At 43.1% G+C, this 12474-nt stretch overlaps 1 protein-coding gene across 1 annotated transcript; it reads right to left on the reverse strand.

Moving 5' to 3' along the window:
- Window positions 1-605: 605 nt before the first annotated feature.
- Window positions 606-1823, reverse strand: LOC127691893 (PC-esterase domain-containing protein 1B-like). Its single transcript, XM_052191828.1, has one exon. It carries the CDS (start codon window positions 1821-1823, stop codon window positions 606-608), a length of 1218 nt encoding a protein of 405 aa, XP_052047788.1.
- Window positions 1824-12474: the final 10651 nt, after the last annotated feature.

Below are 12474 nucleotides of genomic sequence, written 5' to 3' on the forward strand. Positions count from 1 at the left end.
AAACAGTAGCTCATTGGGAGCAGAGTGTGTGTAATAGGGAATGAGGGGAACCAAAATACATGCGCATGAATGTATGAGACTCCTGAAAAATAAAATTACAAAGGCAGAGATAGTAGGCACTTGATGAACTTAAAAACGGGGACTATACTATTCTAGCAAACACATCTCTAGTGGTTATATTTTTAAAAAGCAGTACTATTTTCAACTTGACAAATAACAGCTACAGGATCTCCAATCCAACTTACCGTGAATACTTGGAGATTAAGTTCTATTAACACACGCAGAAACCAGTGGTCAAGATGAAATCAATAAAGTTCTGAATCGACATTTTTACTTTTGCTTGAGGAAAAAAAATGTCAACAGAGATTAGTACTTTAAGATTTAACTCATTTCTAGGCCTCTCTCTCTAATGACAGGAGTGCTTTTTCTTTAAGATTATTTCCAAACAAATGCCAACAGGTATAAGAAGTGCATGGGGTGAGACATTCCAGATCTGAGCTTCCTCCCCAAGAAATGGCCAAGAGAAATTAAATTGCTTTCAAATAGGGTTAACTGAAGGCCATGCTAGAGTCAAGGGCCTTTAAGGCCCCTTGCCTCTTCTCTGCTTAGGTGTGCCGATGATGGCTGTGCCTTCTATGAGATCTGTGTGCCTCAGTGTGGTGCCGGGCAGGGTAAGGGGAAGACTCCCTGGTTTCATGGTGGGAATAGATTCTGCGGATGGGGCCGGGTCTATGCTCACGATCAGTTGAGTTGGTTTCCCTGGAGTATCCGTGCCTGCGCCTCGGGGAATCTCTGTGGAAGGGCTGCGGCTGGGAAGACGGAGAGGAGGGAATACGGTCTTCTCTACGGCTGGGCAGGTTTCGAGGGTGAGAAGAAGATCTCTGAGGGCTGTGATGGTGGTGGTACCTGGAAGGAGAATGCCTGGCCCCAGGGGGTTCACGTTGCTCATAGTGGTGGTGGTGGTGGTGGTGGTCTCGAGGCTGCCTTCGGTCTGCCCGATCTGGCTGTCGTTCTGCAGGCACATCCCTGATCCATCTTCCCACAGGGTTGTGGGCTGGGAGGATCACGCCCCAGGCGTCTGCCACGTGCGCCAGCAGCAGCTGCGAGAGGTAGCGGTGCGCGCGCTCATCCCAGTGCACTCCATCGCTCAGCCGATGCTGCCCAGCATGGCGGAAGTGGAAGTGGAGATCCAGCACATCAAAGCCACGCCTCACCGCCTCTGTGGTGCTGTAAAAGTTGGCCTCCATCACATCTTCACGCAGGCGTGAGGGGCTCCCTGAGGCCCCTGGCAGGATGAAGCCCCCTGACACGACCTCGGCCACGGGCATGGTGGTATTCCACACCACGAGGCAGCTGGCAGGCAGCACCTGATCCAGGCGTTGGAAGAGCCTCTCCAAGTCCTCTCGGTAGTTTCTGAGAAAATTGCCTCTGTACCTAGACAGGTCCCAGAGGCACGAGTTCACGATCACCAAGTCCGGGGCGTACTCGCCCCATCGCAGCTGCTGCAGGATGTCCTCAACATAGGGCGAGTAGGCACGTGTGAGGAAATAGAAGCGCACCAAGTGGCGCCCAGAGCAGAACTGGCGCACCTCGCGGTAGTGGGCGCCATTGTGCATGCGTCCCCATCGACCACCCTCCAGCAGCACGTCGTGCTCGAAGCTCAGCTCGCCCTTGCTCTTGAGCTGATTGTAAGACAGCAGGCAGTCCTTCTGGAGGAGGAGCACCAAGTCCTTGTAGACGGCTCTCTGGATCGAGTCCCCCAGGACGACGACGAACTTGTTGTGCAACAGCTGCTGGACTTCGTGAGCTCGGAGGTGGGGCATGATGGCTTCCTTCTGGGGAGTCTTGGAGGGAAGCCCCGGGAAGCTGAGAACCTCACGGAGAGGAGCAGGCTGCAGCGTTTAGGCTGGGAAGCGACGGACAGCAAGCTTCTGTGGTCAAAAGCCGCCCCATCCGGTTTGCCTCAGCTCCAGCTCCACGGCGTGACCTCTGAACCTTCCAAAGGATTGCGTGAGTTTAGGCTCCACCTGGCGGAGGAAAGGTGGAGCAACTCAGCAGGAAGCCAACGGTGGCGCCCAGCCTGGGTGACGCAGATGATGTCCTCTGGGGTGTGAGCAGTCAGCCTCCGCCAGGGTCTCTGCCAGGCCCGGGTCTTCTTTGCTACCCATATTTCACTAATAGCCACAGATCCATTTGGATTGCCTTCGGGCGTCCTTTCCTTCTGTTTTCTTTCCCGCAATCCTCGTTCTAGTTGAGGATTTCTTCTTTAGGATTCCATTGGCGGGAAGGCGGATAATACCTTTCTGGAGGGTAGAACCCAACCTGGCACTACTGTCATGATGGCATTCCAAGCCACGATTGGCAGAACATACGGTGCGTCGTAAGAAATGATTCTGTGAGTCCCCATGAACTTTTCACCAGCTTTCCCGTAAACATGAAAGTCTTTAGTTTTGTACCAAGGCATACTGGCCGTTTCCTCGCCGCACGGTAACAGGTAACGTTTGTACTTCCATTGGCTTCTAGTCTCCTTTTCTGTCCCATTCCCTGACTCCCAGGAATGACTTAAGCTAATCTCCACTTACACAATTCGCCACTTCAGAAATTCTGTGTAAGTGGAATTGTACAGTATGTGACTTGGGAGATTGCTCTCCACCCACACCTCCCGCATTGTCCTTTGGATTTGTCAACTTCATAAAGTATGACTACCTGTTTTCTGAACTAGGATTTGAGTTTTGTTCTGTTTCTTATTGTTCCCTGAGGTCATCCATTAAAAGGATGGTTATTTGCTGGTTTTGGTTGATGAGTACAGGTTTTGTGTAGATCTTAATTTATTTATTTTTTTTTTATTTTAAATAAGCCTAATATTGTTGATGTCAGGTTTTAGGGTGGTTGTACAAATGCTTTAAGAGATTCCTCACTTATCTGCTATGGCCCATGCATGTAGTCCCAACCTTCAGGAGGAAGAGACAAGAGGATAGTGAGTTTGGGGGCGGCCTGGGCTATTTAGCATACAGCGAAACAACATCAAAAGAGAAAGGAAAACAAAAATTTCAAATCGTTTTCTGGAGTGATCGAACTCATTCTCACTGATGTGAATAACGGTTTGAATTTTTTCATGGGTTGTCATTTGCATAGCCTGAATGTGTGAAACCCTAAATATTTCATATATTTTCTTAAACAGTTCTGAGCCCAGGGAATAGAGAGAGAGAGAGAGAGAGAGAGAGAGAGAGAGAGAGAGAGAGAGAGAGAGAGAGAGAGAGAGAATGAGAATGATGTTGTCCTATGTGGTGCCCTCATAAGTGCTGTTAAGCCCCATAGAATGTGCTTTAAAATTCCTCTGTCTCTGGGTTATCTTAGGCCTTTTAAGTGGTGTTTGGGAAACCAGTGGGATAGCATTTTGTTTGGGAGCTAGGAGGAACCAGAGACTTAAGGTGCATACCTGGTATGTGGAGAACCCTTAGGATTGGTTTTGAAGTTAAAAGTCAAAGGTCTGAAATCACCGTTTTCTCCCTTGTCATGAAGGATGGAAGGAAAAGTGTGAGGAAAAAGTTCCCTCATGGTTTTGCATAGTTTACACGTTGCTTTTGGCAGATGCCACCTCTGAGGCTCTCCTGGATTTCCTCACACATTCTGAGACTGTTTTGAGCTGTACTTATCATACTCTGTTTTCTCTGTAATCCAATCGCCCTTTCTCCTCTAATGTTTTCTCAAAACTCTCACCAAAAAAAAATCCTTAGTTTTCAGCACTACAGTTTTTCTTTATAAAATCTGTGATATCAGTGTAAGCAGGAATAATACATTATGTTAATGTATTATGAATCTGTGAGTAGAAAGTTAAAACAATAAATATCCTTTTGACATTTTTTCTATAATATTGAAAAGTATTTCTTATTCTAATAATCTCTTTTAGATGATCCTCCAGAAAGCTCTTTGTACTTTGGCTAAGCACACACATTAAAGAATAAAAATTAAGTCCATTAGCTACTGTGTTTGTGAATAATCTATACTTCAATTGTTTATTTTCTTCCTCTTCACTTTGAAGAGATTACTATAACAATGCTTTTTTTTTTCCTCAAAAGCAGATTTGGTCACCTGTTAGTATCAATGTATTTTGACTCCCATGCCATAAAATGTGAATTTCAAATTAAATATAAACATTCAGTTTTTTTACTCACTAAATGAAGTGGATGGCATATCTAGTTGGTGACATAAAGCTTTCTTGAGATGAACAGGAGATGGGAATGAATAACTGTTTCCCTCTACTGAAATAAATAACCTAAGACCATAAAAACAGATCCACAACAAATTATTAAAAAGTTTTGCCTTGGGAGAAAGAATTGTACAGAAACAAGGCATATAGCCATACCCATGGATAGTTCTAAGAGTGTTAGATTTTAGCAGACGCAGATTTTAAATTTTGCTGTACTAATTTTATTGTTAACCTCTTCTGAGTTTAGAAAATCGTTCTGGTTGGAGGAGTTAAGGGTTAACTGTGTAGATGGTAAGAAATGTGTCAAAAAAAGATGGGGACCCTAAAAAGGCCCAAGAGCCAAGGATATAGTTACGGTTAATAAAGGTGTGTGCTCATTAGCTGGAGAGTCTTCTGCTGACCTTCCTATCCCTGTTCCCTTCCGCTCTTGACACCCTGCTTTATTTTTCTTTGCAATCCTCACCGGCACAGTGCATTTTATTATTATATTATCATTTTCTTATTCTATCAGATTTAAGCCCTATGAGAAAAGATTTGTTTCCATTCACTTATTTCCTCAGATTTTGAAATGATGTTGACTAGGTAGCCGATAAGTCAATAAATGCTTGGGTGATGACACAGTAACCTGTAGAAATTCATTATTGGAAGAGATCATTAAAAGCTGCCCAAACACCATCTACTGCTTATATTGCCTGAGTAATCCTTCTGCTATATCAGCATCCCGCCTGTGTTCTTATACTCATCCATGTGTCAGTACTGGGAAGTACTGCCTCTGAGTATGCTCTGTCCTCAGGAAATAGAAGCATTAGCTGAGCCTGCCTGTACTCCTACAATGTGTACTTGCAATACTGTCTTAAAGAAGAAAGGGAGAAAGGAAAGAAGGAAGGAACAGGAGATGAAAAGAAGGAAAGGAAGAAAGAAAGGGAGAAAGGGGAAAGAAAATTGGACTGCTAAAAGTCTCTTAATTTTTTAATACCCTGCTTTATATCTTAAGATATTAGAGGACCATCTTCATTTTTCTCTGAAGTGGCTGTCTTTAATGTTATTTGGAGACTATTAGTAACTTTGGGTCTTCTTTATATTAGCCTAAAAATCTCTTCAGTTATTTACCATACCAAGGCATGATTCCCATTGTGTGTTGGCACGCGGTTACATATCCCATGAACACAATGGTAGAGAATTCAGAAGTATGTCACCATGGCAGAGTAAGAACTGCTCTGTGTGGTAATTATCTGAATGTTTGTGAGATAATGCCCCTTTTCTCTCCCAAAAGGATGGAACTTTTTAAAAATAATATTTGTGTTGATTTTTTGGGAATTTCACATCATGAACCCTGAACATGCTTACTTTCCAGTCCCAAGTCCAGTCTCTAACCTTTGGACCCCCACCTCTGAAAGAAGACTTAAAAAGTCTAATTAGTGTTGCCTGTATACTCAGTGGAGCACGCTCAAATTCCCAGTAACCTGCTCCTTACGGAAAACCCAGTCCTCCCTACCTACCCCTGTCAGAAGCCATCCCTTGTGGAGAACTACACTTCAGTATTCTATCACAATTTTTAAGAGTTCTCTTCAATGGCTTTCTGTTTAGGTTGTTATGGTTTTGAGGGGTTGAGGTGGGGGAAGCTATTGTCTCAGAAGCCTTCTATGTCCCCTTTTCTCAACTGTGAGCCTGCAGGTATCAATACCATGTCAAAAATAGCTTCCTTGTCCTTTACAGTAGATCATGGACTTACATATGGTTTCTGGTGTGGAGCACAGACCTCCACATTGTCTCTCATGTCAGTACATGCCATAGACCTCAGCACAATCTCCAGTGGCACTACAGACCATGAACATGAACACAGCCTTCTCCTGCTACATGGGGAATGGGTACCATCACAGTCCTTGGCGGTCGCACAGGCCTAGGTCATCAACATGGGTTCAGGTTGCAGCACAGACTATGGGCATCCACATGGTCTGAGTGGTAACTCAGGCTAGTGACATCCACAGGGCTTCTGGTGGCTATAGAACCATGGAAAATCCACATGAACCTTGTGCTTCAACATGGTCTGGGGCAGTGGGCTACAGATACCGAAGCAGCCTCCAGGGGCAGCATGTACCATAGAGGTCTTTATAAGAGGTCCAATCCAGAAATGAAGCATTCTTCATCTTGGACCTCCTGCTGTTGCTCAGAATCAGGGCAGTGGTGCAGCTGGGCATCGTGGTCTGGGGCTGAGTTGGGGTTCACACTCCAGATTGTTGCACACCATACAGTTAGCCCTGCTCTGCAAGGACATGTTCCCTTGTGAGTCCAGGCTTCTCTCACACCTGCCCATCGTGGATCTGCTTCTGCCCCTCTCACTGCTCTATTCCTCTATCTTTCTCACCTCTCTACCGAATACTCACTTGCTGTTGTGCCATTCAAAACTGCAATGTGAGTTATCGACCAATAAATAACGTTTCTGATTTCTGAAGCACCGTAAATACGGGACCACTGCCAAGACTTGTCTCAGATATCCTGCTGTTGCCCAGAGTCAAGCTGATGTGGAAGCTAGGCAGGTCATCCCGGGACAGGTTGGGTGCGAGCTCCTGGCTGCTGAATACCTCCTAGCCCTCCATGTGTGCCACCCTAAGGCTCACCAGGCTTGATCTTTGTGCTTATAGTCTGCGGGCAGCACTGCTGCCATGTGCTTTCCAACTCCCAGCAGGGCAAACATCATAGGCGCAAGCTACAGTGCATCCATGCTAGGTACCCGCTAGTGGGCCTTGGATCAATCCTATTCGGTTTTGGCATATTGACCTTGAGATCGCCAGGTCATGGCACGCCATCCCATCCTCAGGGCTGGCCACCGTATGGCTTAGCTCAGTAGGCACAACTGGGCTAAACTGAAATCTTGCAACCCCTGCCCCACAGCAGGCCAAGCAGCTCAGGCTGCAGCTGCTATGGCTTTGTAGGTACAGGTGAGCCTAGGGCCAGCACTATCGAGCAATGGTGCATTACTATAGGAGCTCCAGGAATATCTCCCTGTCTTCTTGCAGGCTACCAGGCGCGACTGTTGTACCTGCAGACTGTAGGTAGCACTGCAGCCAGCCCTGGGTCTTCTGTCTCCCCGTGTAGAAGAAGCACAGGCCCAGGACTGAGTTTTTGACTCAGGTTTTCCGTTTTCAATATTTGGGGGTGAGGGTGAGTAGAGAAGCAAGCTTCATCCAGGTAACTTATGTTTTACTGTGTCTGTGTCTCTTTTCCTTATTTTGCTTATCAACAGAACAGTTAGAGCAAAAAACCTTCATTTTCAAGTTGTCATCTTATTACTTACTAAAGCTAAGCCAGAATATGGGTTTGGTTCTACTTAAAAAAATGTCTTCACTTCACTGTGTCTAATTACTCTTCTCAGAATGTGTCACAAGACACCTGTGGCAATCAAAAGCAAATCCAGTTTTCCAGGTGTGGTGTGATCAACACAATTCGGGATTTGGATTATCACCCCTTTTGTTAAATTAATGCTGCCGAAAATCTAATCTGCTTTTTTTGGGTAATCCCTTGCTCTCCTGACTCATCCCAAGCCTTCCCCTTCCACTGTTCTAGTCTGAGTCATCTTAATACACGATAAATATTAACTTCTTTATCCAGAGTCTATGCCTCTGGCTGTTTAGTTTTGAGAAGCAATATAAATCCTTTTTTTTTTTTACTTCTTCTTCTGTTAAACTTATTCCTATTGTTCCTGTTTGTCAAAATCTTTCATTTCGATGCTGTAACCTGTTGTCTGGGTTCTTGGGTTCTAACTCTGCCACCCTGTTTCCTTAATGACCTTCCCAGGCTTCTGCAAAAACCATGCCCGATAAACAACCCCTTTGGGAGTCCCTAGTAAATAATTGAACAAGATGGAAGAAACTGTGGTGCTTGCTCAGTTATCGTCCTTCTAGCTTGCAGTTTTTCCAGCTCTCGGTAACTTTGGTTATAATGGTTTGACCCATTATTGACCTTTGCCTGTAAGCACACACTTCTCCACTTTTTCCAACTTTTCATAAATATGCCACGCCTCTGTAAAGTATTTATAGGCTAAACTTACAGGTTCATAGATTTGACAGCATGACCTCACAAAGGACATCCTTCCCACTTCTCCCAGTCCTCTCTGCCCTGTTATATGCTCATGGAAAGCATTCTCTCTGTACTGGATTAGCTAGATTCCTTTGTCCTGAATGAGCAGGAGATTGCAGGCCAGTAGGGGGATGAGATTTCACCACATTCCTTTCTTACAGCCACACACAATATAGCGTGGTGTATAGCACAGAAGTGCACAATATAGCGTGGTGTATAGCACAGAAGTGCCTTAGTTCTTCCGAAGGCTTGAAAGTCCCACTGATGAACTCTTTCCCTTAGCTAAAGAGATAAAACTGCAGCTCTATGTAGATTCTCAGATGGTCCTATCTCTCTGCTGTTTGACATCTAGGAGTCAGGGATGTCCAGTTTGTATGACAAGATAGGGCTCCACATTTGATTTAATGCTCTGGGATTCCTATTTTTGAAATCTATCATCTGTTTGGAAAGGAGCCCTACAAATTATGTAGCCAGTGGGGGTGGGACTTGTTCCTACCAGTCACTTACAGTCACTTATGTAGTGAGTCCTGTCTATTACTGTGTTTCTCTCTCTCTCTCTCTCTCTCTCTCTCTCTCTCTCTCTCTCTCTCTCTCTCTCTCTCTCTGTGTGTGTGTGTGTGTGTGTGTGTGTGTGTTCCCTGCCAGGGCTCTGACTCATGCTGAATGAACTGTGATGAGTCAGATTTGTTCTTGTGAGGCTCTGTTGACTCCAACTGATCATTGGTTCTTTATGTTCTCCACACCTATTCCTCTGTGTAAAAAATTCTAAAACCTTAACTGAAATCAATGTAACACTTCACACTAATTTGCTACGGCTCCATTTGTCCCATTTTTCATGATTGGCTACTATTTTCCAGCATATGATTTTCTTTCCCACTGCTGCTTGGAGCTCTTCAAAGGCCACCGGCAATGTTTAATGATCTAATTTACAGGCTCTTTAGAAACCTCTAGAGAAAATTCAGACTCAGCTAACACACCAGGTTCCCCTTATCAATACACTTTGTCTTTTTCATGCAGGAAGAAGAAGGGCTTGTTTTCTTTGTTATCATTGGAGGTATTAATATCAAACAAAGACCTTTTCCTTAGCTACTTGAAATAATAAAACATTTTAAAGGAAAAAATAAAAACCCACCAAAGCCAAACCTTCTACTGAAGTTTACTAGCACAAACTTCCTAAATCCTTCAATTCCAAGTCGCGTTCTTACATGAATTTCTCTCTGACAGTGCCATTTTTTGTTTTGCCATCTGACTTTTTGAATTCAGGGAGATGGCTAAGATATTTTAAAAGTGTAAGTTAAGCTTATGTTTCAGCCCCTTCTATTTCTAAGAAAAACCATTGTTCCTAAAATTTTGAAGCTGTTTTATGTCACTGATTGGGGTCCTCAATATACAGAAAGACATTAGTTTTTAGCCAAAAAAAGCCTAGAGCAATATGTGGTTTTAGGGACCAAATTTGAATTATAAAGCAAAAGAAGTCTAGGGAAGACTTAGATAATGAATAAAGAAAATCTGGACCTTGTCTTAATGCATATGACTGAGAGTTCTGGGGGCCGCTGCCTGAGTTTCTGTGCAGGGCTTTCTTGGTCCTTACTATGATGCCCACATGTGCCTGTTCAGGCTAGCCAGGAGGAGAGCCAGTGATGCTTAGATTTTATGTGTGTCCCTTCAGAGTCTGAGCTCAGCAACCACATTGGTTTCTTTTAGCTGTCTGACCCTTTTCTTCCTCTGTGGCTTCATTATTTGCAGTTGTACTATTAGAATTGCATTTATGCGAACTTCTGAAATCATCTTCCATCTCTCTATTTCCTGGCATAAAAACCCAAATTTATCTTTTATTTTTAAATAAAAATAAATCTAGTTCACCATTCCTCAGCCTCATCCATGGAATATATTTCTAGTGGGTCTTTATTCAGATGAATAAATGTTTTGTGGTAACTATTTAGGTAAAGGCTGTTTCCACTGTCTTCATCCATTTAGAATTAGATAATATTCTTGTTCTAACTTATTAATATGTTTTGTTGTTATTGTTAGTTCTGTATGGGATTTTTCTTTGAAACTGTGTTGGTATTAAAAAATACTTGAGAAGCAATTTAGAAAACATGGAGGTTCAAGGTTGAGGGGGGCTAAGACTCATCAAGGTGTATTCCTTGCTTTGATTTTTCCTTTTATTGAAAATAGATTTTCCCCTCATTCTAAATATCCTCATTACTTATGGTTTTTCCTCCCCTGCACTCCTGTCAGGATCCACTCCCCTTCTGTCTCTCATTAGGAAACAAATAAGCTTCTAAAATAAAATAATGAAATATACCAAAATAAAATATATAAAACAAAAACTATCCCATCAAAGTTGGACAGGACAAACAGAAGAAGAAAAATACCAAGAGAAGGCACAGGAACAAGAGACCCACTTTTTTTGCACACTCAGAAATCCCATAAAAATATTAAACTGGAAACCATACTATATATGCAGAGGACCTGAGAGAGGCCTGTGGAGTCCATTTTGATTGCTGCTTCAGTGTCTATGAGTTCGTATGAGCTTTGTTCAATTGATTTAGAGGCCTTGTTTTCTTTGTGCCCCCCCCCCCATCCCTGTGGCTCTTAAACTTTTTCTGCCTTCTCTTCCTTGGGGAGCCCTGAGGGATTTCATAGAGACATTCCATTTAGGGCTGAGTGTTCCCATCTGCTGGAGGAAAAAACTTCTTATTTATTTATTGATTGATTGATTGATTGATTGATTGATTGCTGTATCATCCTACAGTAGAAATTGACAGTTTATGAGGGAGCAAGCTGTTGAACAATAGCCTCTAGCTGTTAGATAATTAACATTAATCCTTACAACTCAACTGGGATCCCAAGAGGCCATATTTCTGTACACTGAAGTTGTGGGGATTAGGTTTCTGGTTTCTGACACATACTATTGAGATGCCATATCCAAGTCATACCCTTCTTCTCTAGCTTGCCAAATATTTAATCTTCCAACATATGAAATATATTTACTATGACAAAATTACTCCAGAATAGTAACACATCCCAGACCCAGGTAAAAATATAAAGTCCTAGGTCTTACATGAATTAGATATAAATATGAGATTCAAGGCATAATTTGACATAAGGGTAGATCTGCTCCCTCTGTGTATATAAAGATAAAATGTACAAGTTTCTAAAATACAACAATAAGATAGGCATAGGCCAAACAAGAAGGGGTAACCATTAGGCCTCAAGTGAAATTGAACTCTAGCTGGGCAAACAACATTAAAGCCTCAGAAAAATCTCTTTTGACTTCATATCTTCTACTTTGGATAAACAGGAGTAGCAATTGGGCCTTTGAGATTTCAGGCGATCTTTATGATGGCTTCTGGGTTCAGTTTACATAGCAACTCTTACATTCTGTTCCTCCAAAGTTAGAACTGCATACTATAGTCCTCCTGTAGGTCTGTGTGGGGTGGCGGAGGCTCTCGCATGACTCCACTTGCAACTCACTTGTAGGGGGCTCTGTGGGAATTATGTCCTTGTCACACACAACACTGTTTCACAGCATTCTCTGACAACTATTGGAATCTATTTGTGTGTTTGTAGTGTGTGTGTGTGTGTGTATGTATGTGTGTGTGTGTGTGTGTGTGTGTGTGTGTGTGTGATAATATCCCTATTACAAGCTAGAATTAATTGAGAAGGGAGTTTCAATTTAAGAGTTTGTCAGATCAGACTGACCTGTGAATATGTCTGTTTGGGGTTGTCGTGTTTATTTTAAAACAGTGTAGAATGGCCCAGCTCACAATGGGGAGCACAATCCCTAAGCAGGTGATCCAGAACTATATAAGAAAGCTGGCTGAGGAGAAGGCAGTTTGTACCTTAACCAGAAAGAGGCATTCCTTCATGGTTTCTGCTCTACTTTTTGGCTGTGATTAAGTTCTTTTGCTAGAGATAATGCCATTAAGAATGGCAAGTAGGCCTGGCTTGAGTTCCTGCTTCGATTTCCCTCAATTTCCATCAGTGTTGGACTGGGATATGGAATTATAGGCAGAATACAGCCTTTTATCCTCTAAGTTTTATCAGATGTTTAAATAAAATGTTTTAACCGAAGCAACAGAAACTGAACTGAAAACATAACCCCTTAGTTCCTGAATTTGTGTGCCCATGGTATTAGCATGACATGGTTGTTTCAAAGTTTATTGCTAGAACATTCAGGA

Source organism: Apodemus sylvaticus, chromosome 9 (genome assembly GCF_947179515.1).
Source record: "Apodemus sylvaticus chromosome 9, mApoSyl1.1, whole genome shotgun sequence".
Taxonomy (NCBI): domain Eukaryota; kingdom Metazoa; phylum Chordata; class Mammalia; order Rodentia; family Muridae; genus Apodemus; species Apodemus sylvaticus.

What these genes read in the sequence shown, in the direction of transcription:
- LOC127691893 (XM_052191828.1), bottom strand. Translation starts at nt 1,823, where the DNA reads ATGCCCCACCTCCGAGCTCACGAAGTCCAGCAGCTGTTGCACAACAAG.